Source organism: Myotis daubentonii, chromosome 13 (assembly GCF_963259705.1).
Source record: "Myotis daubentonii chromosome 13, mMyoDau2.1, whole genome shotgun sequence".
Lineage (NCBI taxonomy): Eukaryota > Metazoa > Chordata > Mammalia > Chiroptera > Vespertilionidae > Myotis > Myotis daubentonii.
Window position 1 is genome coordinate 20,890,677 of NC_081852.1, and position 27,717 is coordinate 20,918,393.

The 27,717-nt window shown below is 60.8% G+C and overlaps 1 protein-coding gene across 1 annotated transcript; it reads left to right on the forward strand.

The window, feature by feature from the left end:
• SPOCK2 (SPARC (osteonectin), cwcv and kazal like domains proteoglycan 2) lies at positions 1-27,503 on the forward strand. The gene is made up of 11 exons (XM_059662443.1): positions 1-189; positions 13,872-13,880; positions 14,282-14,327; positions 14,545-14,659; positions 16,555-16,669; positions 18,568-18,682; positions 19,044-19,163; positions 20,079-20,297; positions 21,995-22,057; positions 23,415-23,552; positions 23,709-27,503. Exons 1-11 carry the CDS (start codon positions 1-3, stop codon positions 23,858-23,860), a joined length of 1,281 nt encoding a protein of 426 aa, XP_059518426.1. The 3' UTR covers positions 23,861-27,503.
• Positions 27,504-27,717: the final 214 nt, after the last annotated feature.

Sequence of the window (27,717 nt, forward strand, 5' to 3'; positions counted from 1 at the left end):
ATGCGCGCCCCGGGCTGCGGGCGGCTGGCGCTGCCGCTGCTGCTCCTCGCGGCGGCCGCCTGGGCCGAAAGCGACGCCAAAGGGCTCAAGGAGGGCGAGACCCCCGGCAATTTCATGGAGGACGAGCAATGGCTGTCGTCCATCTCTCAGTACAGCGGCAAGATCAAGGACTGGAACCGCTTCCGAGACGTAAGCCTGCCGGGCGGCCGGGGCGAGGGCCGGGCGAGGGGCGCGGGTTTGCGGAGGGAGCCGGGGAGCCGAGACCCCCGCGCGCGGAGCGGCGGCTGCAAGTCCGCAGCCTGAGGCTCCCGCAGCCCCGCCGGCTCGCGGCTCCGCGAGTAAACACGGGGCGCCCGCCGGGCTCGGCCAGTCGCCGCCCGCACAGCCCGGAGCCCCTTTCTGGGTCCTCCTGGCCCGACCGTCTCCCCCGCCGCCTGCGGGGCGCTGAGAGGGATGCGGGATGCTGGGTGGTGGTGGTCGTGGGTTGCAGGGAGGGAGGGTCGGAGACCCAGCTACCCGCGTCCTTTCATTTATTTTTATTTATTTGTGAGTCGCCCCAGGCCCGCACCCAGCGGGTGATGCTGCAGGCTCCGCTTACCGGGCGCTGCGGAACGGGCAGGTCTGGGTGGGGCTGGAGGGGAAGATGGCACGTGTGCCCTGTTCTCTTCTCGGGCTTTGGGGGAGGGGGCGCAGAGGGGAAAGGGTTGGGGCTTTGAGTTTGGGGGCCGGAGGGTCCTAGCGATCCTCAGGCGAGGCGGTGAAAGGCGTGTCTGAGATGGGGGAGGGGGCGGGCGACGGCAGTGAAGACACCCGCGGCCACCCCGCCCCGGTGGCCTCCAGAGCCGGTGCCGAGTGCGCGCACGTGAAATCTGCTTTCCTGGACCAGCCTTGCACGGGGGAGCCCGACCCCGAGCTGGGGAGCGGTTCCGATCCGGAGAAAAGACTCCCATCGCCCCCTGAGCTGGGAAAGCAGAGGGGAACGCCCAGCGCGAGGACCGGGGCCTCGGCGACCGCCGGCGGAGCCCGGCTTCACCTTGGGAGGAACTTTGCGGGGCGGGGGTGGGGAGGTGGCTGCGGACGAGCCGGCGTCGCTGCAGCACTTTGTTTACAGGCACCTGTAGATCCGAGGGGAAACCGGAGGCGGCGTTCCCAGAGGGGAAGTGAGAGAGGAGCGGGGCGCCGAGGGCGTGGCGGGCCCAGGGGAGGGGCGGGGGTGGGAGTGTGAAGGGGAGGAGGGGCCGGGGTGCGCCGAGGAGGCGCTGCTGGTCCCAGCGACCTCGGGCTCCCCGATGCCAGTTCTCGGAAACCTTTTCTGCGACCCCAGTTCTTGCTCCTCTTTCCCCAAATGCCCTCATCACACCTCCCTAGTGCGGCACCAGCCACCCGTGACCTTCCTCATCTTCCCTTAAACTGCCTGCACCCAGTAGTTCTTTACCAATGTGTTGGGAGCACACAGGCTTCCTACGAATTGCAGCCAAATGATGGGAAGAGGCTGAGAGATAAGGATCTTTTTGTTACTGCGAGAGAGAAGGGACTGTTTCTCTCCAATGTCATGGCGGGCTGAAATGCATCAGGAGTCGCCTGCTGCCGGTCACCGTGGCCTGGGCCCCCGAGTGGGGGTTTGCCCCACCCACGGCAGGTCCAGCCAAGGCACAGTGGAGCTCCAGCCAGGCCTTTTCCGCGGCCCCTGCAGGCCAGGCACAAATTAGCTGCAGTCTCCTGTCGCTGCCTGGGAAGGAGGCGGGTCACAGCCGCAAGGGAGGGGGTGCGGGGTGGGGGGAGCGCAGGCTGGTCCATCCCATCCGGAATCCATGTGTCACTGGTCTAGGCCTCCCTCAGACTGACTGGCTGTTTGATCTTCCAAAACGGTGCTGGTGAAGGTCAGAAGGAAAAGAAGTGCTTCATCAGAACAGTAAAGGTTTAAAAATAAAAGATGCCTCCCTACTCCCTTCCTCCACCTGCTTCCAATAGCCCACTCTGTGGGTGAGGACGAATGATTGGCTGCTTGACCCCTGGCACAGGGCTGCCCACCTGTCTCCCTGTCTTGGTGCCAACCGCTTCCCCCTTCCTCCCGTGCTCATCAGCAGAAAGGCACCAGATTTGGAATTCTGCAGGACCTGCCCCATGGGATTCATGGAAAGCCGGAGGGCATGGATCGGTTCGGGTGCCTGAGGCTTTTTAGGGCAGGTTTCCTCTAAAACCCCAGGAAGGAGGAGCTCTGCCTGCAGGAGACAGGGTCGGGGAGGCTGTGTGGAAGGGTCCGGCTCCTGGGATCTGTTGGCAGCTTTTGCAGAAAGGCAGGACGCTGCTAGCTCAGAGTCACTGCATTGCATAACTTTAGGGGTGCCCCAGTGTGCATGGCGCCCTGGAATTGTGCAGTGCACAGGCTGTGCACAGGGGGCTCTGCCAGCACCACAGGCTCCTCTCCTCCCTCCTCCGTTAGCCTTCAGCCCTCTGGGTGGGCACAGGAGCATCAGGCTTTGTACACATTTCAGCGGCTGAAAATATATCCCTTGGCTCCTCAAAGGCGAGAGAGGCGTTTCTTCTTTCGAACCTTTGAGGTGTTGTCAAGTTGAGCCAGAACCTTGTTCATAATCAATCACAGAATAGCACGGGGTCCCCAGTTGCCTTGGTGGAAGGGAGGCAAGCAAGAGAACGGAATATTCTTAGGAAATAGGATGGGGGAGTCCATAGTATGGGTGGGGGTCACGTCTCATTGAATGGCACTGACTGAACTGAGGGGGAAGATTGAGGGAACTGTGTCTAAGGGGTCAGGGGAACGAAGGAAAGGAGGAAAGCTTGGGAGTGGTTCCCACGTGGAATTGGTCTGAGCTGGTAGGGGGAGTCCAGCTTGGCCTTTTTCTCTGAGCACTAAGGTGGTAATGGAGGCAGGGTTTACCAGCGGAGCAACCCTCCCCGACAGTGGGCACAGGGCTTTCATATCCCGGCCCCGGGCAGACCACTGCCAGTGCCCGGGAGGAGGGAATGTCATGTCAGAGGAGAAGGGGATGCTGTGATCTAGCTGAGCCTGACCCTGGGCAGGCCTGGGCTTCCCAGAGCCCCGCTTCCAGTGCTACCATCCGGATTCACTGAACAGGGTGGGACTGTACTGCAGGTCTTTGGAACAAAGCGTCAGGGCCTCAGAGATAGAGATGGACAGTTGAGAGGAGACAGGCCCATTACACAGCATTCTTCCGGCAGCTCCAGGAGCCTGGGGAGGCAGCACTGACTGTTCTTTTTCTTCCCGGCTCTTCCCTACTCTGCACTCTATTTCCATTAAAAGTCAATGGTACTGATGAGTGTCTGGCACTGTGCTTGGCACCCAGGAGGCACCCAGTAAATGTGCTGAACCACTGATTGCAATGAGCGCTCACATCTGCCATTCCCTGCAGGAAGCACTCGGTGGGCAGCGCCTCTGTGCCCTCGGCAGTCTGTGAGGTCGCTATGATTACTGGATGGCCCACCCATTTTGTGGTTGAAGAAATGGAGGCACAGAGAAGTTAAGTAATTACCCAAGGGTCAAAGAGCTCGTAGGTGGCACGGCTGGCATTTGAGCCCAGTTGTCTAATTCAGCTTTGCTTTTCAGAGAATTCTAGGCTTAGCCGTTAGTGAGAACGGAAGGAAGAATCTACCCCGAAGAACCAAGTCTAGCCTGGCTTGTGCCCTGTGAGTCTCAAGGAAGCCCTGGGCCGGAGGCCCCGCCTAAGGAGTGGGCCCGAGGCCCCGCCTGCTCCCAGCCTCTGGGCTAGTGAACTCCAGCGGCAGCTGGACACCCAGGAGAGGCGGGAGTGCGGGTCTGGAGGCCCGGGTTCAGGTTCTGGCTCTGCCACTGGCTGGGCACGCGATGCCAGGTACATCCCATAACCTCTCTCTGAGCTTCAGTTTTAGGCAGGGAAACGGAAATGGATGCGTAAACACGAAGGCACCCATTTCGGGCAATACTCTGCCGCCCCACCGAACAACCACCAGCTGGCTCAGCATTTCCGGGCTGGCCCAGGCCATGCCTCGGTCTCCACGAAAAGATATAGATGTTGACGTGTGTTCACCAACTCACCCATTCACTGCAGACCCAAGCCCCTCCCAGGCGCCAGGGCTTCGCCGTGATCCCGGGCTCCGGCCCAGGGAAGTGTCGCCTGCTGGCCACGCAGGATTCCCATGTCTTTATGCTCACCGGGCGGGTCAGTAGCAAGCTTTAGCCACACAGGTGCCTCCTGCCCGCACACCTTCACCAGTGCCGTGTGGGGGTGAACTGCACAGATGCTTGTGGATCAGCGTGGGATGTGAGAACACAAAACTGGGTCAGAATGGGGTTCCATAATTGGGGTTCTCCCCTAGCCTCTTCCTCCGCCCTGGCTTTGAATCCTCTTTCACACAAGAGCGGTGTCAGCATGGCGAGGGACTCGTGAGCACCCAGCAGGGCTCCGAGCCCTGGGAAGAGGGAGAGCAGAGCCCGCTGCCTGGAGAGGCGGTCATGTGCTCCTCTCATCTCACAGCTGCTCTAAGAGGATAGCCAGCCGCCGCCACCCCTCACCTGTCTAGGTCTCGGCGTCTCCATCTCCGGGCGGTCAGGGCTCTGTCTGCAGGAGGGGAAGAGCTCTATCCTACCCCAGCCCCCCCCCTCCCCCCCGGGCCCCGGAGAGCACTCAGCTTGTCTTCCTGGTGAGAGGACAGACTAATTGTGTGGCCATGGGGGAGCCACTTCACATTTTTGGCCCTTGATTTTCCCATTGGTTTAATGAGCAGGTTAAACAGAGAATCCACCAAGCCCGCCTCACTCTGCGATGCCAGGAAGACGGCACTAGAACCCGTGAACAGCCCCTCACCCGCAGACATACCCCACCACCCACCCACCGCATCCTGGCAGCAAGGCTTGAGGTTTAGGGACGGGATTTTCCTTTTGCTCTTGAGGAAATATCTGTGACAAATCAGGGTAGGGGATGTCTTAGCCAGAGACGGAGAAACCTAAGAAATGGGGTGTGATGGCGTCTTGGGGGGAACCGCAGGCTGGGGACGGGCATGCCGCTTCTTACTTGTTGATTGCAGCGTAACATGAGTCTTCTTAGGATTGCAAACAGGAGAAGGTTTCCAGGCAAAGGCCTGGGTTCACCTCTGTCTAACCTGGTGGGCCGCAGGGTGCTGCGGTTCTTGCCATGGGACAGCCGGACCCCCGAGGCCCAGCCGCATTCAGGTGGAGCTGTGCTCCTTCCCTGGGGGCCTGTGGGATTCGTTGGCCATCGGCTCTGGCACATGTTGGTGCTGCCTTGTGGTCTCACGCTGTGGGCCTGTGTCTCCAGAGTCCTCCTGCAGGTATTTTTAATGTGTGTTTGTCTGGTATCTCCCAGGGTAAGCCCCTGAGGGCAGGGCCTGGGAATAGATGTCTCGGTGCACCTCAGCAGCCCGTCCTCGGAGCATTGCACTGCGAGTTTGTGTACACAGTAGGTGCTCAGTGTAATTGTATGCGCTGTGGAATGTGAGAGCCAGAAAGGATCTTGGCTAACCCTCATCTGACCCCCTCCCTGTCCTCTTCAGGCAGCAGAGGGCCCAGGGCAGCGGGGGCTCTGGGCTGAGCCATGCTGGTTACTTAGAGAGATCTCTTCCTCTTTTTGGACCCCAAAAGGTGGGACAGTCACACTAGTACCCAGCACCCTGACTCGCCAAAGATTCACTTGTGGTCTAAGGGAGCGAGTGACACCACGAAGGAAGGTTGTCCCAGGCCTCCCTGTCCCTCAGCCTTTGTGCCTGTGGGTCTGGTCCTGACTGCAGCCAGCCCCCACTTCTCCTGGGGAGTGGGGCTCAGCGCCCTCCACCCCAACCTCAGGGTGCCCACAGAGCAGCCAGCCACCTGTCGGCCCTGTGCTCCCTCGGGGAGAGCAGGTCCCCGGAGGCAGGGCACTCAGATGCCCGAGGAGAGGTCAGCGCTCAGCAGGAAGCCCGAGCCAGCTGGCTGCTGTCCTACCTCTGCCGCCGGCGCCCGCTGGCTCCTGCCCTGCTCCCTTGCACAGGGGAGGACTGTAGCTCCGACTCCCTTCCCTCTCCTGAAAGGTGTCATTTTGGAAGAGCCGGGGGAGCAGAGCCATGGAGCCTGCAACATGAAGCATTAAGCACGGAGCCCCACATTCTATAGGTGGAGAAACAGACCCAGACAGGGGCAGGGACCTGAGGACCCATCTCCCCTCTGCCCCACCGAGAGCCAGAAGGAAGACGGGTCTGTGGCAGCTCCCTGGCCTCAGCCCTGGCCTCTGCCTGGCACAGCAGGACGGGGGATGCCCCGGATGACCCTGGATTAGCGGGAGGGCAGCTCCGGGAGGCTGCGGAGGGCGTTGGTGGGGCATACCGGAGGCTGGTAGAGCTCCTGGCATGCAGGGAGTGACATGCACAGTTATGCCTCCAAGGAAATTCCTCCGAGGGGAGAGGAGATGGGAGGCAGGGCGGCTGCCAGATACCTGTCTCCGTCTGTTTGTCCAGGCCTCACAGCCTCTGCCGCTCCCTCTGAGAGACGGACAAATATGTAATGACTGCCCGTTCCGCCCTCCTCAAGATGCCTTCTGCCAGCTCGTGATGGGGGTCGTCCTCCGCTGAGAGGGAGCCAGGCGGCCCCACTGGGCCCCTCCTTCCTTCCTGGGTCCCTCACTCTGTGCTCCCGGCTGTTCGCAGGGAGGAGCAGGAGGAGGCCTGGCCACAAGCCTCCCACTCCGGGGCCTCCTCGGGGACTGAGGCGGAATAATGCCAGGCACTGGGCCCCCCAGAGGTTGGGAGAGGCCTGGCCTTGTTCCAGTGCGAGAGGTTCTCCATCTGTTACAAAATGAAGAGATGCCATCACAGGGTTACGAGTTGTGGTTTAGTTAAGTCTCAGGACGAGCACCTTTGGGTCTCACCCGTGTGCCTCTGGCTGCGGTTCCTCCTTGAGAGACAAAGGCCAACGTCTGTACTTAAGGGTGTGGGGGAGGGTAAACGGTGACGGAAGGAGACTCGACTCTGGTGGTGAACACACAGCACAGTATAGAGATGGTGTATTACAGGATCGTACACCTGAACCCTACATAATTTTATTAACCAATGTCGTCCCAATGCAATCAATAAAAAATGTAAACGTCGACAATTGAGGCCCCTTGTGACCATGAGACCCGAAAGTGCATCTTGTCCACCCCCTCCCCCAAGCTCCCACCGTTCGTGCCAAAGAACTGAGCGTCAGTGATCTTTCGAAAGCACAGAGCTTCCCAGTTGACGAGGTGCTGTCTCAGACAGATTGCACGGGGTCCCCGAGCTCAGGGGAAAGGCAAGGGCATCATCTCAGCCACGGAGGTGGGTCCGGGGAGGGCAGGGCTCTGTAGCCTGCAGCCTCCCCGGCAGGCAGAGGCCAGGCCCCAGCACACTGCAGCACAGAGGCAGGCGGAGATGGGTTCAGGGGGCTTTAGCCCAGTAAGTCGGGGCCTTGGGAGGGCTGCTCTTCCTTCGCTGCACTTACTGCCGCGTCTCCTCCTCCCACCAGATGGAGAGGCTGGGAGAGATTGGGTTAATTCAAGCTGTGAAGTGAGCGGGTGATTTGGGTGCTAATTAAAATGACAGGAAGTAAACACCGCTAGGAAACACCCAGCATGTGCCCCTAAGGCCCTGCTTGGCCTGCACACTCACCACCATCTCTCCCCCAGCTTGGCACGGTGGGCTCCGTCTCCATGGCAACTGCACTGAGCCTCAGAGATCAAAGCAGGAGATGGGTTAGCTCCAAACTAGCTGAACCAGGAGCATGTCAAGGGGTTTCTGGAAAGTGCCTGGAGAAGGGGGGGCCCAGCGTCTTCCCCCGCCACTGCCGGTCCCCCCTCTCTGCTGCAGGACCCCTGCCTGGGGGTTGAAGCAGAGCTGGTGGAATGGGAGGAACCTCCCCGGCTGGGATGGGGCCTCCTGGGTCCAGCCCCGGGCCTGGGACTGTATGGAGCAGTACGGAGTCCTGGTGGGGGGGTGCGGGGGCGGGGGGGTACAGGTTCTGGAATCACAGTCCCGGGGCCCCCAGTACTCTTCTGCTGTGCAGTTGATGTGTGATCCTGAATAAGTGCCCGAACCTCTCCAAGCCTTGATTTTGTTACCTGAGAAGTGGGGTAACAGTAGTCATTTTCTCTTAAGGTCGCTGTGAAGAGTAAATGAGGCGATGAACGTAAACTGCTTAGTGCAGCGCCTCCTCGCGGAATTGCTGAAAAGACGTGAGCTGTTATTCTTGTGCTGGTGCTGGGCATGGACAGAGGAGCTGTATGTGGTCTCTGTCCTCAGTGACGGGTTCTTAAGGGGGAAGAGACGTGCTCAGAACTGTGTTGTAGAGAGATCCCTGTGCCTGCAGCAGTGTGAGGGGGAAGGACGCGGAGACCCCGGGGGGAATGAACGCTGCCAGGATTGCGGCCACGGCTGTCAGGGAAGGAGGGAGGCGAGCCAGAGAGAGGAGGAGGGGAGTGGACAGGAGGGGGACAAGGGCAGGGCAGCTTCTTTGGCTCCATGTTGATGTCGCAAGATTGGAGAGGGGAGGGCGGGATGCTGTGCAGCCAGAGGAAAAGCCTGGAAGTCAGGAGCCGGTTCTGTTCTGTGAGCGGAGGCGTGTCCTCAGGCAGAGAGCATCTGCTGGGTGTGCGGCTCCCTGCCGGGGAGAGGCTGGCTGCTCCTTTCACCTCCGGCTCCACTGGGAATGAAGACAAGACAGGACCAGAGAGGACAAGGAGAGCATTCCACAGAAGGTGCGGGCTGGAGGCCCTCAGACCTGGAGCTGGTGTGGGGGGCTCGCCCGCTGCCTGCTCAGCCCCAGTGGAGCCCTCCTGACCCGGCACCCAGGAGGCTGCCCCGGGCTCAGATGGCGCTTGGGCAATGATGGTGTAAGGAGCTCTGGGGGGGGTTCTCCCGTGCAGCCCCAGCTGAGAGGTGCCCCTGGCACGGAGGAGGACTCAGCCCCGAGAGGGGGAGTGGCTTGCTGAGGCCGCACAATGAGCCAAGTTCAGAGCAGGCGCTGGTCCAAAGCCCTCTCCACCCCCTGCCCCCCTCAGTCCCGACTCTGCTCCTCCCTCAACAAGAGACCCACCTACCTGCAAGGGGGCTGCAGGGTCCCCTCGGGTCCAGTCTGGAGTCCCGGCTCACGCTCTCATCCGTTGCTCTGCCTCTGTGAGCCTCAGCTTCCTCGTTTTTTAATGGGGTTGATTATAGTGGTCCTGCCTGCTTCACAGGATTGAGAGGGAAAAGGAAGACAGACACGTAAACCTATTAAAGAGGACCCGCTTGTAACGCACCAGGCGTGTTTCCCTGAGCTGCCGTGCTGAGTGCATGGTGTGCCGGGGTCACGGCTGGCTGAGCTGACCCGGTGAGAGCCAGGTGACAGGCATGCTCGTCCTTCGCCCAGAGCTTTGGATCTCAGCCTGGGACCCATCCTCCTTCTGACTGGCCCAGCTCTAGAGCGGAACCCCTTTTCTCAGGGGAATGAGACCCCCCCCACCCTCACCCAGCCGCCCGTCCGTAGCAAAAGCAGATGGAACGCACCGCCTTCCCGAGAAGACGCTGCCGCCTGGAGCCCTTTGTCAGGCCATTTCGCACCACTGCCAGCGGCCCCCTGGGCACCATGACAGACGCTGCGCACGGAGAGGCACGGTTCACACTTGCCAGCCAGCACCTCTTTTCTGCTTCTAGATGGGCCGGCCCCATCCGGCCACGGGGGCCCGTGTGTCCCGGGGCACTGCCTCTACCCTTCCCCGGACACCCCTGGGGAGACGCTTCACTTCGCACTGGTCTCTGCTGCCCCGTGGTGGCCCCTCTCTCCTCTCCAGGTCTCGCTCTACCTGTTTTCTGACCCCCCACCATTTCCTCTGCCCAAAGTCCATGGCCTCTTCTGCTACGATGGCTTTTATTTGTTGAGTGTTTTGTGGAAACCAAGCACCTCCCAGACGCCATCTCCTTTCATTCCTGGAGTCCCAGGAGATCGGAGCCGAGCTCCCACAGGCCAGCTGCTTGCCCAGCGGCGCTGCAAGGGAGGTGGGATCCTGTGCGACTCCGGGCCCTCTCCTCACCCCTCGGCCCGCTGCTCCCACTCCTGGGCCCCGGAGCACTCGGGCCTCCCTCCACCCACCACGTGGACACAGAGTGTGGCTAGAACGGAGGACAGCACTGTATACAGCAGGGGCTCAATCCCTGCAGGCTGATCAGAGGGGAGTGGGAGGAGCGGAGATAGCTCCCCGCCAGGGCTCTAACGAAGGAGCTGGATGGTGAAATCTCCTTTCTCAAGGCTCCCCCTTCCCCACCCACTTTCCCTTAGATTTCTAATAAAAAGTTCTCGGTCTTGACCTTCAAGACCCACTTTGTACTGAGCTCCAAAGGCTCACAGCATGGCTGGGGGTTAGGCAGTGGGGTGGGCGAGAGTGTGGGTGAGCTGGCATGGAGGCCCTTGGCTGACACACACGACACCCGGCCCCCCCATTCCAGTTCAGGTGCAGGTGGGTCTGGGCACACAGCCCCCCCCCCCATTCCAGTTCAGGTGCAGGTGGGTCTGGGCACACAGCCCCCCCCCCCATTCCAGTTCAGGTGCAGGTGGGTCTGGGCACACAGCCCCCCCCCCCCATACCAGTTCAGGTGCAGGTGGGTCTGGATACACAGCCTCCCCATTCCAGTTCAGGTGCAGGTGGGTGTAGGGCACACAGCCCCCCCCCCCATTCCAGTTCAGGTGCAGGTGGGTATGGGGCACACAGCCCCCCCATTCCAGTTCAAGTGTAGGTGGGTGTGGGGCACACAGCCCCCCCCCCCATTCCAGTTCAGGTGCAGGTGGGTCTGGACACACAGCCTCCCCCATTCCAGTTCAGGTGCAGGTGGGTCTGGGCACACAGCGCCCCCCCCCCCATACGAGTTCAGGTGCAGGTGGGTCTGGACACACAGCCCCCCCCATTCCAGTTCAGGTGTAGGTGGGTGTGGGGCACACAGCCCCCCCCCATTCCAGTTCAGGTGCAGGTGGGTCTGGGCACACAGCCCCCCCCCCCCATACCAGTTCAGGTGCAGGTGGGTCTGGATACACAGCCTCCCCATTCCAGTTCAGGTGCAGGTGGGTGTAGGGCACACAGCCCCCCCCCCCATTCCAGTTCAGGTGCAGGTGGGTATGGGGCACACAGCCCCCCCATTCCAGTTCAAGTGTAGGTGGGTGTGGGGCACACAGCCCCCCCCCCATTCCAGTTCAGGTGCAGGTGGGTCTGGACACACAGCCTCCCCCATTCCAGTTCAGGTGCAGGTGGGTCTGGGCACACAGCGCCCCCCCCCCCCATACGAGTTCAGGTGCAGGTGGGTCTGGACACACAGCCTCCCCCATTCCAGTTCAGGTGCAGGTGGGTCTGGGCACACAGCCCCCCCCATTCCAGTTCAGGTGTAGGTGGGTGTGGGGCACACAGCCCCCCCCCATTCCAGTTCAGGTGCAGGTGGGTCTGGGCACACAGCCTCCCCCCCATTCCAGTTCAGGTGCAGGTGGGTATGGGGCACACAGCCCCCCCATTCCAGTTCAAGTGTAGGTGGGTGTGGGGCCCACAGGCCCCCCCCATTCCAGTTCAGGTGCAGGTGGGTGTGGGGCCCACAGCCCCCCCCATTCCAGTTCAGGTGCAGGTGGGTGTGGGGCACACAGCCCCCGCCCCCATTCCAGTTCAGGTGCAGGTGGGTGTGGGGCACACAGCCCTTGTTGGCTGGGACAGCCACTTCCCGTCCTCTTCACAGCCTGTGTGCACTCCCCTCCTGGGGATGATGGAGCAGCGGGCCCTACAATTTGATGGAGGCCAGGCCCTACTTGTGCTCCAACCTTGTAACCCTGGCCGCAGCCCTTGGCCACTCTCAGCCTCCACTTTCGTCAGGTGGAGTGGGCACCGGAGAGGACGCCTTGATCGGAGGAGTTCCTGGGCTGGCCTCCCTGGGCCCCAGCACGTGCGGGAAACGGCCTCAGCTCCTAGCCCTGCGGTCTCCTTAGGAGCTTGCCTGGGGCTCAGGAGGTCAGGCCGTGCCCTGAGGAACTGGGTGGGGCCTGAGCCTGGCGCTGGGCTGGACGGTCCAGTGCCCGGGGCGGCCCCGGCCAGGTTCTCCGGAAGCCCCTTCGGAGGCTTTGCTCCTGCTGCTCCTGGGCTCACGGACAGCGGGACACGTGGCTGCTTGGACACGTGGTCGGGACAGATGTGGGCAGAGTGAGGGGGAGAGAGAGAGAGGAGAGGGACACTGAGGGATGTGAACAGAGATGCACGGGGAAAGCAGGACAGAAAGAGCAGAGCTGGTGCAAGCCACCGCCTCCTCCCAGGGCGCGGTCTGCTGGTTTCTTGCCTGCCTCTCCCCCTCCCCTCCCCTCCCCTCCCCGCCTCACCCCCTCTCAGTGGAAGAGTCTGGAAGATCAAGTGGGAGGGAGGGCCTTGTGCTCAAGTGTGGGAACTGGAGGCTGCTGGGAGAAGTGGCTTTGTTACTTTGTCCCTAGATAAAAACCATCTGGCATTGGGTGAGCTGCCTGGAAGTGTCCCTGTTCCCTACTGTTGCTTACACGTGTGCTTATATGCCACGCTCATAGACGAGGCCCTGCACACATGCAGGCCCCGTGTGCAGAAGCACAGTACACACCTGACCGCGTGCACTCTACCGGGTGCTGACCCAGTGCCTGCTCGGCCCTGGCCACTGTCCGGCCTTTCAGCCGTGGTGCCTGCCCTCCTTTGTGCCCCTGGCTGCCCCCATGTGGCTGCCCGGTGATCAGGAGCCCTGTGCCCTCCCCCCCAGGGCTGACAGGCATCTTAGCCCCTTCCCACCTCACCCCTGCACACCTCTGACCCTTGCAGGGACAGGACCCTGGATGAGTGGGCAGTTGTGTGTGGCTCCTCACCTCTACCTCCATCCAGAGGAGGCCAGCAGCTGGCTCCTTGGCACCGCCAGCCTCCTGCCTGCCTGGCAGAGCTTCCACCGGAAGCACCCTGTTCGCCAGGTCTCAGCAATGCCATCCCCCACCCTGGGGACAGGAGGGAAGCCAGGCGTGTTGGGAGTGTCCTGCCAGTGAGCTAGGCTGCGTGGAGCTGCTCTGCCTCAGCCACTCCTCGGCCCACGGCCCTGAGGCCAGAGCAGGTGGGGAGTGACCGTCCGCGTGCCTCCTGTCTTGGAGACCTGGTTTCTGTGATGGTATGACCTGGGTCAGGCCATTTCCTGTCTCTGGGGTTCCGGCCTCTCCTGTACACCGAGGGGCTGGGCAGGATGACCTGAGAGGGGCGTTCAGGACCCTCGGCACCTGAGGGTTTGTGGCTGGACCGTGGTACCTGAGGACGCTGGCCCCCTCGCTGTCTGTGCACCGTCGGAGCTCTGCGGGAGAGTCAGACCTTGAGGGAGAGCAGTCCCCGCGCCCCCTCTAGGGAGGGCCTCCTTCCGCCTCAGCCACGGTGGGCACGGCCAGGGGAGGGACTGGCGAGGGACGCACCCTCGCAAAGGGAGGGTGGTGTTTCTGCGACACCAGGGCACAGGTGTGAGAGTCACTTTTCCCAGGTGCTATGGGCCCCTCAGACCTTGTCCTGGTGGTGGAGACAGGGCTGAGCCGTTGGGAACAGCCTCAGGGTCAGGAGGAGTGGGATGGGCCTCACCCCTCAATGCCATGGGCCTCACCCCGACTGCTCCTGGCTGACCCTACGTGGGCCAGGTCTTAAGCTGTCTGTGGTGAAGACATAGGGATACTGGCCTCCAATGAGAGGCTCTAGAGGTCAGAGGACCATAGCAATGAAAGGCCAGTGCCCAGTGCCCCACAGCCCCGTGATGAGGCGGGGAGCCCTGGGATCACGGGTCTGAGGGTGCGCCTCACTGAAATCCCGTCTCTCCCTCTCTCCTCCTGCTTCGTTTCCCACGGCCCGCTGCTGCTTCCCGATCCCCAGGAGGTGGAGGTGAGTACTGCCTGGGCCCAGCTGCATATGATCACTCGGTAGCCGCACGCTCCACTCCCCCCTCCTCTCTTTGCACCCTCACCCTGACTTCCCTGTAGCATTCAGCGTGGGATTGTCCAGGGGGAGGCGGGGAGAGATGGGGAGAGGATGGGGATGGAAAAGGAGCTTATGGGAAAAGCTGGAAGGGATTCTGGACATGGGTTTAGGGGAATAGAGGTTTGGGGGAGGCCGCTGGCAGGGCCTGGGTGGACAGGGGTCATCTGAGCAGCCACCAAGATGGTGAAAAATTTACATGTGCAAGCGGCGTCCCAGCCCTGTCCTCCCTGGCCCTGGAGTTGAACCTCCACTCTGAGATGTGAGTCTTAGCCCTTCCCTTCTCCACCCCCTCTGTCCTTTCCTAGGATGATTACATCAAGAGCTGGGAGGACAGTCAGCAAGGAGATGAAGGTAACATGCCCCTGCAGGCCAGGGAAGGTGACTGATGCCCAGGAAGCCTTGAGGCCAGAGGGCAAGTCCCGACCCTGGGCAGCCAAGGAGCTGAGGGGCTCTGGTTATCAAGAGCTGCTGGAGGCAGGGACTTGCGGGCTCAGAAGCGAGGCTGGGGGCTCCCGGGATCTCTGGCACTGACTCCCAGCTGACCTGAGTTCCGACCGTGTGCCTGCAGCCCTGGACACCACCAAGGACCCCTGCCAGAAGGTGAAGTGCAGCCGCCACAAGGTGTGCATCGCCCAGGGTTTCCAGCGGGCCATGTGCATCAGCCGCAAGAAGCTGGAGCACAGGTGAGCGGCCTGGGGAGGCGGAGCCCTGGAGAGGGCTTGCTTCAAGAGCGAGCGCTTGACTCGCCCTCTCCCGTGTATTAGTTACCTATTGCCGGGAAACAAAGGACCTCAAAACGTAGTGTCTTAGGATAACAAATGTGTGTTAGCTCACATTTTATGAGGGTCAGAATCTGGTTCTGTCAGATGGTTCTGGCTCAGGGTCTCTCACGAGGTTACAGCCAAGATGCTGGCAGGGCTGTGTCATCTGAAGGCTGGACTGGGGCTGGAGGACTCACCCCCAAGCTCCCGACACAGCTGTTGGCCAGAGGCCTTTGTTCCTAGTCACGTGGGCCTGTTCGTAGGGATTCTTGAATGTCCTCACACCGTGGCATCTGGCTTCCCCTAAGGCAGTGGTCGGCAAACTCATTAGTCAACAGAGCCAAATATCAACAGTACAACGATTGAAATTTCTTTTGAGAGCCAAATTTTTTAAATTTAAACTATATAGGTAGGTACATTGTTATTAACTTAATTAGGGTACTCCTAAGCTGGCCTTTGCTAAAAACATCCTCAATCTGAGGGGTCGACCTCAGCGAACGTACCCCCACTTCTTCTAACCCCACTTCTTCAAAATAGACTCGCCCAGGCCGAAAACCGACTTCTGTGCATGGGCCACGAAGTTTCAATCGCACTGTACGTGCGCGCCCGCATGTGGTATTTTGTGGAAGAGCCACACTCAAGGGTCCAAAGAGCTGCATGTGGCTCTCGAGCCATGGTTTACTGACCACTGCCCTAAGGTGAGCCACCTAGGGGAGAGAGTGAGCAAGGAGGAAGCCACATCGTTTATGACCCAGTCTCCGAAATCACGCGTTATTTCTGCCACTTCCACGTGTTAGGAGCGAGTCAGAAGTACTGCCACTCTCCAGAGGTAGAGAATTCAGCTCCATCTTTTGAAGGGAGGAGTGTTAGAGAATTTGTGGACAGATTGAAGGCCACCACACCGAGAGATCGGTCACCAGACCTGTGGACCCTGGGAAAGTCCTGGCCCCTGTGGACGCCTGGGCGTCTGCATCTGTGAGACAAATAGGTTGGCCCGGATCACTTGAGGTTCCTTCCAGCTCTGACCTGCAATGACTTCAGGAGAAGGTTAGGGTTGTAGCTTCTGAGGCTCGCGGAGGGGGGAGGGGCATTAGAGGCCTTAACTGTAGCCCAAGGACAAGGCCCTTCCTGGTGCCAAGACACCTAGTGAAGGTCCCAGTTCCCTCCCCTCTTTTTCTTAATCATAGAATCAGAGACCAGAGACGGGGTTAGCTTTAGCTGCCCGCAGGGGCCGGCAGGCAGTGTGACCTGTGAAGAGAGCCCAGTGACGGGCCACGCCAGCGAGCCCAGGCCCTGTGGAAGGGGCGTGGCTGACTAGGGCTGTGGGAACTTTGGACCAGGACTGTCACACTTTGCAGAATGCCCAGTGGTGAAAGGCCAGGGATGCAGCCTTTTATGTGAACTCTTCTATTTTGTATATAATTCAATTAAAAACACAGACTCTGATGGCCAAATAAAATGAGCCTGCAAGGCAGATGTGGCCTGCGGCCCATCAGTGTGCAACCTCTGATTTGGTCTGACCTCTTAAGCGTAGTGTGACCCCCCTTTTACGTCTTACAGCAGGGCCTGGAATTGCTGCCCCAAGGCCCTGCTGACTCAGTAACCCCAGCAAAGGGGAGGGGAGTCTATGCCATGTGAGTGGGAGGGTCCGGCTGGAGGTGACGGGGTGGGTGGCGCGGGCAGGGGTATGGCTGCGTCTACTCTGGATTGCCGGGACCAGCTTCTTGTTGGGACCCGTCTCCTGAGCCCTCTCTCTCCCTGGCCCTCTCTCATTTTCACTTCTATCCCGTGCCTTCCCCACCCCTCTCCTCCTGTAGGATCAAGCAGCCTGCCCTGAAACTCCACGCAAACAAAGACACCGCCTGCAAGCCCTGCCACATGGCCCAGCTGGCCTCCGTCTGCGGCTCTGATGGCCACACTTACAGCTCCGTGGTGAGGAGCCCTCGCCCCACGGGGATGGGGGTGGGATGCACTTGAGGCCACAGGGAACAGAGGACTGAACAGCCATCAGGGCCTCCTGAGGGACTCCAGGGCTGATGGGGGTCCTGCATTCACTGTAGCCAATCAGAGCAGGAGCACCTGAGCCCTGGGCTGGGGCTACCAAGGGTCTGCACCAGACCCTGCCCCAGGTCTCAGGCAGGTGCAGGCAGGGGGTGGGGCTTGGAAGAGGCAGGTGGGCAGGCGACAGGAGTTAGTGCAGTGGTTCTCAACCTTCCTAATGCCGCGACCCTTTCATACAGTTCCTCATGTTGTGGTGACCCCCAACCATAAAATTATTTTCGTTGCTACTTCATAACTGTAATTTTGCTCCTGTTATGGATCGTCATGTAAATATCTGATCCGCAGGATGTATTTTCATTGTTACAAACTGAACATAATTAAAGCATAGTGATTAATCACAAAACAATATGTAATTATATATGTGTTTTCTGATGGTCTTAGGCGACGCGACCCCTGTGAAAGGGTCGTTCGACCCCCAAAGGGGTCGCGACCCACAGGTTGAGAACCGCTGAGTTAGAATAAAGGAGGGAAGGGCCTCCTGACAGTCCCAAGGGCTGTGGGAGGAAGGAGCCTGTGGTCCAGTGACTGGGGGAGAGGGCAAGCTTTCCACCAGCAGGTTCCCCGTAGGGGATGGGGCTCACCAGCGAGCCTGGGCATCCTGGGCAGAGGAATTACTCTTCCAGGAGGTGACGAGGATTAAATGATACAATATCTGTGAAAGCATTTTATAAATGTTAAAAGGCCATGGAAGTACGGTGCTAACTGTGAGTGCTTCTGGCAGCCACGAGGAGTTGGGGGTTTGGAGGCGCTGATGGTTGGCTTGGGCTGGGATCTAGGCCTTAAGACGCCTTTGGGGGAGATGTGCAGATTTAAGAACCGGTCCGCCCTCCCTGGGGTGATGAGTGAAGTAGGGTGGGGATGAAGTCACCCTTTAAGGGAGGGAGGGGAGAGAATAAAGCTGGAGGCTGAGGCCAGGAGCTGCACCGAGGAGGCAGGGGGAGACCAAGGAGACAGGGGCTGACGGAGGGCGCGGGAGTCGGAGAGGGCTATGGTCTGAGGGCCAGGGTGCTGCCCTGTGGGAGGTAGAGGCACCAGGAGGTCTGGCTTCCATCCCAGGCCCTGGGCCTCTCTGAGCTCCCATGTTCTCTGCTGAGCACGAGAAACACAATTCTCTCCCAGAGCTGAAGGGACCACGCGAGATAATGCTGGAGACAGCGCTCCGCCCGCCTCGCATTACGCAGACGCCAGCAGGGGAAAGCTTTAAGGGCAAGGAGTGGCGCGTCCCTCAGCAGCTGGCGTTGGCTAACAGCTGCAGCCCAGTGGTTTCAGGGAAAGCGCAAGAATTAGCAGATGTTCGATAGCTGCAGCTGTTTGTTGCCAAGAGAGCTGAGCAAAGCCCATGGAGGTGGCCGTGGGAAGGCCACTGAGGGAGGGGCCAGCAGCCAGTGACCCGGGGACCAAGGGACTGGAGTGGGCGGGAGGAGAGGCTGTGAGAGCAAAGAGAGGGTGAGCAATAGCTAAACAGGGCAGGTGGGTGGCTGGGGGTGAGAGGATGAGGACATGGGTGTCCTGGGAAAGAGAAAGGTGCGGAGAGGGCAGTCTGGTGCAGAGTGGGGCTCTTGGGCGCCTTCCATTGCTAAGCCCTTTCCTGGGCCTGCTGCCCCTGCACTGTGCGCCCATGGCCACCAGAGGGACCAGGTGGGCTGTTCATGGGCGCTGTCCTCCTGTCAGCCATGGGGAAGGCAGATGTGGCTGCCAAGTAGATGCCCCCAGCTGCAGGGCACCCTGGGGTGAGGCCCCATCGCCCACTGACCTTCGGCCTTGTGCAGTGTAAGCTGGAGCAGCAGGCCTGCCTGAGCAGCAAGCAGCTGGCCGTGAGATGTGAGGGCCCCTGCCCCTGCCCCACGGAGCAGGCCACCGACTCCACCGCGGATGGCAAAGCAGGTAATGCGGAGTGCCGGCCACAGCCAGGGTGGGCGGGCCGGGTCTCCCCGCCAGGGCTCCGGGGTGGTGTGCAGAGCAGCAGGGGGAAGTGGCACAAGCAAGGACAGGCCTGGGGGTGGGCTGGCTGGTTAACAGAGCAGGAGGGCTTGGGCCTCAGCCACAGGGAGCCTGTGCTGTGTGTTTAGTGCTGGGGAGTGAGGGGCAGGAAGAAGGTGGGAGAGGGCGGGAGGGAGCCTCCAATTTCTAGCTCCCTTCCTACAGCATCCCTGACAGCTGCCCGCCTCCTGGCCTGTAGGGCAGCATCTCAAGCTAAGATCATGCTTCACTCACCTCCCCCCGCCCGCCCCACTCTGTCCTGCAGAGACCTGCACGGGGCAGGACCTGGCCGACCTGGGGGATCGACTGCGGGACTGGTTCCAGCTCCTCCACGAGAACTCCAAGCAGAATGGCTCAGCCAGCAGCGGAGGCGGCCCGGCCAGTGGTACAGGAGCCCGTTGCTCTGCCTGGGAGGAGGGGGAGGTGGGGAGACAGGTGTGCCCTGGGGCCAGCCCGCCTTGTGCTCCCTCCTGCTAGACTCTGAGCCCCTAAAAGAGCCTAAACCTCAGAACAGGGGCAACAGATTCAGGTTAGCTAATAGGAAGAACGTCTTTTTCTTTAAAAAAAAAGTTTTTTTTTTTATTGATTTCAGAGAGGAAGGGAGAGGGAGAGAGAGATAGAAATGTCAATGATGAGAGAGAATCATTGATCGCTGCCTCCTGCACACCCCCCACTGGGGATCGAGCCGACAACCCAGGCCTGTGCCCTGACCTGGAATTGAACCATGACCTCCTGGTTCATAGGTTGATGCTCAACTACGTAGCAACACTGGCTGGGCAGAAAGAACTTCTTCAAATGGGTAGAGAGAGCTCTGGCTGGTGTTGCTAAGTGGTTAGAGCACTGGCCTGGGCACTGAAGGGTTGTGGGTTTGATTCCTGGGTAAGGGCATGTACCTGGATTGCAGGTTAGATGCCGGGCCCGGATGGGGTGTGTGCAGGAGGCATCCACTCAATGTGTCCCTCTCACAGCGATGTCCCCTCTCTCCCCCTTCCCTTCCACTCTCTCTAAAACTCAGTGGAAAAAATATCCTTGGGTGAGGATTAACAAGAACAACAAAAATTGGTAGGGAGAGCTGAAATGTAGCCAAGAGCAGGTAAGGAATTATTTTCTCTGAAGGGCTTTCAAGCAGGTTTTTGATGGTTTCAGTGCAGTTCTATGTGGAGGCAGAGGGATGGATCTGGCCTGAACAGAGGGCTGGGGCTGGGAGAGGTGGAGGGATGGAGGGATGGAGGGATGATGGATGGACGGATGGGCGGACCTCTTTACCTTGAGCATGTCGGAACCTTGGTCTTCTCCCCAGGTCTGGACAAGGTCCTGGGGGCCAGCTGCAAGGACTCCATTGGCTGGATGTTCTCCAAGCTGGACACCAGCGCCGACCTCTTCCTGGACCAGACGGAGCTGGCCGCCATCAACCTGGACAAGTACGAGGTCTGCATCCGCCCTTTCTTCAACTCCTGCGACACCTACAAGGACGGCCGTGTCTCCACCGCCGAGTGGTGCCTCTGCTTCTGGAGGGAAAGTGAGTGTGGCCCTGGCTGGGCCCGGACCCCAGCCCCCGGCTCAGCCCCTGCCCCAGGCTGTCTGTGGGGTCAGAGGGGCTCTGTCCTGGTCATCCCACCCGCCCCTGGACTCTCTCAGTGAGGCCATCGCGTAAACTCCCTCCTTGGCAGGCTGCCAGGTGAGTCCTGACGCTTATGCAGTTCGCCTTCTTAAAGGAAGAGCGTTACCAACTATCCATGTACCATTTCTGGGGACCCTGGAGGGTCTTGGAAGGGGCGGGAAGGGCCTGAAGCTAAAGCAACTTGGGATTTGGGCTTCTCCATGATTCCACTGTGTGGTCCTTAGCCTTAGGGACGTGGCATCAGTTGCTGAACCACAAACACCTGCTAGAGATGATCTAGGCCAAGTGGCAGCTGTCATGGATGAGGAAGCTGAGGTCCCCGAGGCCAGCCGCCCCGCCCAGCCCCTGGGGAGGCGCTGGTGCCCTGCTGGCGCCCTGGTGCTCGTGGGGTCACAGCAGCACAGCGTCCGGGGCCGAGGCTCAGGCTCCGCCCGGGCTCCTCCATGTGCTGGCGGGGAACCTGGGCAGGTGATGAACCTTCTGACTCGCGAGGGGCAAGACCCACCTCAGAGACCCCGTGAGGCTGAGCTGAGACCATCTGGGCGCAGAGCACTGTGCGACGGGCAAACCCCTCGGCCGAGCGGGGCCTTTGGATCACTCGATGGCCCCTAACTGCCCAGCCTCCCGCTGTCTGCATCGCTGCCCCCTCCAGGCCTCTACGCTCCTCTACTCCCCAGGCCAGTGGTCGGCAAACTGCGGCTCGCGAGCCACATGCGGCTCTTGGGCCCCTTGAGTGTGGCTCTTCCACAAAATACCACGTGCAGGTGCGCACGTCCAGTGCAATTGACACTTCGTGGCCCATGCGCAGAAGTCGCTTTTCAGAAAGGAGACAGACGAAACAAGTCGACAAGACGAGTGTGGATGGAGAGTTGGAAGGGGTCGACCTCAGCGAACGTACCTCAATCAGATGGAGGACGTTTTTAGCAAAGGCCAGCTTAGGAGTACCCTAACTAAGTTAATCACAATGTACCTACCTACATAGTTTAAGTTTAAAAAATTTGGCTCTCAGAAGAAATTTCAATCGTAGTGTTGATATTCGGCTCTGTTGACGAATGAGTTTGCCGACCACTGCCCAGGCCTCCGAGCGCATTCTGTCGATTCTGTGCACCAGCCTTGGGCGGAGCCTGGGAGCAGGCCTCATTTCCCCTCAGCCGGGCCTCCCGCTGGAAGGGCTGGGGGTCTTCCCACAAGTTAGATTTGGCTGCCAGTGATTTCAGGCTTCCCACTCACATCCCCTCTTGTCTTATGTTCCCCTGGGGCCCATACTCATGGGGAATGTGTGCGTTCACCCCCCTTTTGAATCCTATTAACTCACCCCATGGGTCCCCCTGGCCTCTTGGGGGCCTCACAGCCCTGCAATGGCCTCCCCCATTGGAGCCTGGGTATTTGCCTTGTGGTGCCCCTGTGTCAAATTCGGGATGTTAAAGGGATCAGTGCATCGCCCCCCTCCCCCCGCATGGGGTGGCTCCTGGTCTGACTTGGCTACTTCCACCCTGCAGAGCCCCCTGCCTGGGTTTCTAAGCCTTGGGGAGGGGGCACAGCGCATCCTCCCAGCACCAGGGGGCAGCCCCTCAGCGGCGGTTCTGTCCCTGCAGAGCCCCCCTGCCTGGCGGAGCTGGAGCGCATCCAGATCCAGGAGGCCGCCAAGAAGAAGCCAGGTGAGGCGCTGGGCTGGGCGCAGAGCAGGAGGCAGGGAGGGTGCCCAGTGCCCCTGAGACTGGAGGCTCCAGCTGGGGCGTTAGGGGGAGGCCTGGCCTAGGAAGATAGGAGAGGGACTTCCTTCCCGTTTTCATCCTTGTGTGGGGCGGGGTCTCCCAGCCAGCCCCCAGTGAGTGTGTTTTCAGCACTCATTTTTGCCTCCCGCTAATGGAGCAGGAGGTTGGGATACAAACGGTTCCTAGCGCCCCCCCCCCCATTCTATTCAGTTCAGCAAAGTGAGTGTAGAACTTGAGTGAGCCCCTCCTGCCCCCCCAACCGGCCGGTAGACACTCACTGCTCAGCGAGCACTTGGGAGCCAGCCCAGGTCAGAACTGATGGGCAGCACAGACTCGGTCCTGGGCCCATAAGGCACACAGGCTCCCCGGGCACAGCCCACACCAACACGGCACCACCCCCAGCTATGGCTGGCATGAGGCCTCTCTGGGTCACTGGCCTCAAGGGGAGCCCTGAGGGATGGAATGAGCCAGCCAAGTGCAGAGCTGAGGGCAGGAAGATGCTCAAGGTTTGGGGGACAGAAAGAAAGGTCCCCTGGAGTGTGGTGGTTGAGGAGACAGGTCTGAGGGTCGGGACCCGTGGGACCTCCTAGCTCCTTGAGGGCAGCTTGGCATTGGACTGGGCTGAAGAGACCACACGTGACAATACTGGACCACACAGCGACCCACCCTGGCCGAGAGCCTGGCCTTCAGGGCTGGTCTTTAGCGCCGCTTCTACCAGGAAGCCACCGAGCCTGCCTGCTGGGCCTCCGGGCAGCCCTCCTGGGTGCCTGGTATTATCTCTGTGTGTCTCGCCCCCAAGGGGCAGAGTCCGTCTCTGGGTCCCCAGCATGGTGGTCTCAGATGTCTGTTGAGTGGACAGAGGAGCAGCAGTTCCGTAGCCTGATGGAATGCAGGGGGGGGGGGCGCGGGGGGAGGGGGAGAGGGGGAAGGGGACGGGTGTCTGTAGGCAGGTCAGGTCAGAGGGGCTGAGAGGAGAAGCATGGGCATTGCCAGCAGGGGGCACTCAGGATGGAGGGGCAGCCGGGTGGAGGGGCCTCCGGGTGGAGGTCAGGCTGGCCATCCTACGAGACTTGGGCCACAAGTCAGGGAAGTGGCGAGGGGGACAGCAACATCGTGGGGCCTGAGCAGGTCATCTAGGGAGGTGGGCTTTCTCGTCTCCAGTCGAGGAGCCAGAAGAAACACGGGCAGCGGGGCTTGTTGGGCGGTCGGTGCCTGGGCCGCTGGGGTCTGGACCGCGGCCCGGGTCCGAGCTCCAGGGCCACCCCTCGGCCCTGCTCTGACCCTCCGCCCGGCCCTCCAGGAGTCTTCATCCCGAGCTGCGACGAGGACGGCTACTACCGCAAGATGCAGTGCGACCGGAGCGGGGGCGACTGCTGGTGTGTGGACCAGCTGGGCCTGGAGCTGACCGGCACCCGCACGCACGGCAGCCCCGACTGTGGTGAGGCTGGCAGCCCCGGGCTCGGACGCCAGAAGCCTGCGGGGGGAGGCGGGGGAGACGGGGCGGGGGGGGGGGGGAGAGGCAGGGGGGAGACGGGGCGGGGGGGGGAGGGGGGAGAAGCAGGGGGCCTGACCTGACCTGCTTGTTCACGCACAGATGACATCGTGGGCTTCTCAGGGGACTTTGGGAGCGGTGTCGGCTGGGAGGACGAGGAGGAGAAGGAGACGGAGGAAGCGGGTGAGGAGGCCGAGGCTGAGGAGGAGGAGGGCGAGGCGGGCGAGGCCGACGACGGAGGCTACATCTGGTAGACGGCCCGCGGGCCGCGGCGGGGACAGGCAGACGGGACAGCAGCAGGCGGCCTACGAACGGATCTGGGAAGTACAGTTGGGAGGACCCTGGCTCCAGCTGGAGGACTGCAAGTGTGGGTGTGCGTGGCACGCGTGTGGCCCAGACGTAAGAATGCCTGTGTGTGCGTGCATGCGTGTGCGTGTGTGTGCACTCGCATGTGTGCGTGTGTGTTCATGTGTGTGGTGTGCATGCGCACGCGTATGTGTGTGGTGTGCGTGCATGTGCGCGCGCGTGTGTTCATGTGTGTGGTGTGCACATGTGTGTGCATGTGCGTGTGCATGTTCACGTGGTGTGTGTGTGTGTGTGTGTGTGTGTGTGTGTGTGTGTGGCATGTGCTGACAAACGTGTCCTTGGTCAAACTGCTCCTGGGGACCAAACACCCCTTTGGCCTCCTGGTAGTTATTTTCATTCCATTTGTTGTTGGTTTTAAAATGTACCCATTCACACACATACCCACTGGAAGGTCAACATTGATGAGATGAGATGCCCCCTTAGCCACATCCCCTGGCCGCATCCGGGCCTGCCTGGCACCCTGGCCCTGATTGGCTCCCCTCGGCGGCCAGCCCTGACTCCTCCTGCTCCTGCCTGCCCTCTTCCTCCCCTTGGGGTCAAGCTCTAGCCTGCTGGCACGTCCCCATCAGAGGGGAGGGCGGGCAAGGAGCTGTCTGCTGGCTGGGGGTCTTCCCAGAGCTCGGCCAGTTTGGCCATGACAGCCCCGCCGGCCTCGGGACCCCCAGCACAGCAGGCCCCTCCCTGGGTGGGGCTGGGCGGGGTGTGGAGCTAGGGGGTGGCCGGCAGAGAGAGCAGCCGCTGCAAATCCAGGCAGAGCTCTTAGGGGCACGGGCACCCCAGCCTCTTTCTGTGGCTCCGGGGTGAGGGCCATTCCCTTAGACCGTGGGTGGTTACAGAGTGAGCTCGGCCTGGCCACGTGGGGGCACCTGCTCCCGTCCCCCTGGCTGGGCCCGCTGGTCCGCTCTGGGAGCCTGAGGATCAGGCAGCGGTGAGGAGCCTGGGGTGTCTGCTGCACCCAGCTCCTCCCTGACCCCTCAGTAATGCTCCCCTCCCACACAGACCAGTAGGAAGGCTGACCCCGAGGCCCTGCGAGGGGAGCAGTGAAACGGCAACCTTTCTGCCTGAGACCGTGACCTTCTCCCATCTCCCTCAGGGGGCGGCGCTCCTGTGCCTGGGCCATTTCCTGCCCCTCGCCTCGCAGCCCCTGCGGCTTCCTGTGTCCCCTCTGAGGGCCCCCACGGCTGCTCTGGGGAGGGGCTTCTCCACGCTCTGAATCCAGGGGGGAGGGACGGACCAGCCAGGCACTGAGGCCACGCCTCGCGGTCCCCCAGATCTCTCCACCAGGAGGGAGCCAGGGTGGAGGAGGCGGTGCTGTGCTCCCCGCCAGCCTGCCCAGCTCTCCCTGCTGAAGCGAACCCCTACCACCATTGGTGAAGCATTTCTTACCCAGACCGGCCTCTGATGCTGTTCGGTGTGTGGTGAGGGCAGGGTGAGCGTGTATGTGTGTGCGTGCATGTGTGTGTGCGGGCGCACATATGTGTGTGCTATGTGCCTGGCTATATGCTATGTATGCATGTGTGCACATGTGTGGTGTATGCGCGCACGCACACATGTGTATGTGTGTGCTATGTGTGTTTATGCGTGTGTATATGTATCTGTGAGAGTGTGTCTATGTGCTATGTATGCGTGTGTGTGCACATGTGTATGTGTGTGTGTGTATGTATGCAGTGCATGCGTGTGTGTGTGTGCACGTGCAGGCACTTTGTGTGAGACGAGGGGCCACCCCTTGGGGCCCGGGCTGTGAGGAGGGGCACCTTGGGTGCTGGGTGGGTGGCAGGCCGGGGGGTTGCTCTGTGGCTCCTGCATCCGCTGCGTCCGCTGGACTTGCTGGAAGAACCTCAGCCCGTCTGCCCCTTGCTCCACCCTGGACCCCGCACCTTCCAGTCTTCTCTTGGGAAATAGTGAGCCTCCAGTGAGCCCCACCCACCGCCTCTCACGCTGCAGCACAGCCCTGTCAGGGTGTCGTGTCGTGTGGTCCCACACCCCCACGTCCCGCCTCCCACCGCCCCTCCCTGTCCGCCACCTCCCCCCGGCCCCCAGCTCAGCTCAGTGCGGGGAAATGTCTCTCCCCGCAGCCCTCTGCTCTCTGAGCAGCCGCTTCTCACTCGGAGCTACTTGAACCTGTGCTCGCGCTAGGACCGAGGTCTGTCTGTCTCTTCCCTCGGAGGTGTCCCCCAGGCTGGCTGTGGAGGATCTGGGGGCTCTGGGGTGGGAAGGCAGGGAGGAGGGGGTGCCCTTCCCCTCTGTGACCCTCCCCTCTCTCCGGTGGGGGCCTATGCTCTCTGTGTCTCTGGGTCTTCCGGTTGTGCACGTTTTTATGACCTTGTAAATATGTTGTAGAAAGAAAGCAAAGGCCTTGCCCTGTCTCTGCAGCCCCCACACTGCGCTTCACCCCACTCTCTGAGACCCAGCCCCCCAAAGTTGACAAAGCAGCTTGTTCCCAGGGGCTGCAGGCCTCAGGTGACGTCTCATCGGGCAGCGGCGGTGTCCTGTGAGCAGGCTGCAGGGGCCTCCCCAGCTCCTGGGATTCACGCCCGGGCCCACGGCCACCACCCGGCCCCCCCGCGCCCCTCTCCATCCCCCGGCTCCCCGGGCCGACGCAGGCAGTGGAATCAGGACTGTGTTGGAAAGATCTCAACCAAAATTTAAAAAGATGAGTTTCTCGGGCCCTGGAGCTGCCCGAGACCTCCCACGCCATGGGTGCTGGGGGGAGGGGCAAGGCTGAGAGGGTAGGTCGGGGTTGGAGAGAACAAATGTGCCTTGAGAGGCGTGGAGCTCAGGAGGGGGGGGGGGTGAGGGTGATGAGAGTGTGATGGGCATCATGCACGCCCCTACTGTCCCCTGCGGCTGTGGCCATGTGGGGTCAGTGGTCACCCCCTTTCCTCCTGCCAGCCTGTCCAGGTAGAGGGCAGGCCACCCGCTCGGCCTTTCACGAGCTCCATCTGCTTCCAGTTCACCTCTGAGTGGGTGGGTCCCTGGGATCAACATTCCCCAAAGCCTCCCCTCAGCCCTTGGGAGCGTGAATGGCATCATCGTGAGGCTGGGGGCCCGCAGGGGTCACAGGGAAGAGCCACTAGGGGTGCGAAAGGGGACGCAGACACCCCGAGGAAGTCCCAAGCGGAGCAAACTGCTTTATCGCCTGAAGCTACTTCAACTGTGTCATGTGCAATAACTGAGCTTAGAGTTAAGAATTGTGTTCAAGTGCTTGGGTTTCCGTCTGTATATTTAAGTGCTGAAATCGTATCTCTCAGTAATTTTAGATGTCTTTAAAAAAATCGGAAAACAAAGTGTTAGACCGTGTGTGTGCAATAATGGGCACTCAGCAACCCGTGGGTCACCCCCCCCCCGTGGCCCCCCCTCGCACACCGAGCCCGCCTCCCCGTGGGGACCCCGCCTCCCCGTGGGGACCCCCCTCGTGTTGTCTTCTCTGCCTATTACTCAGCCTAAGGAAACCAGTACACCCCACATGCATAAAGGAAATCAAATGTTATTTTTAAGAAAATGGAAAATAAAAACTTTATAAACACCGCCTTCTGGCAGTGCTGTGATTCTCCCCCTCGGTGCCATTTTTCACTACAATGGCGTTCACAGACGGGCCCAGAATAGACTGCTGGTCAGCACAGGCCTCTTCTATTCAACTGCACGCGGGGCCTGGGGAGGGCGGGGCGGGGGGCGGGGACTGCCCTACTGAGGGAGGGCCAGGAGCAACTTAGAGATTTTTTTTTTATATCATTGCAAATACAGG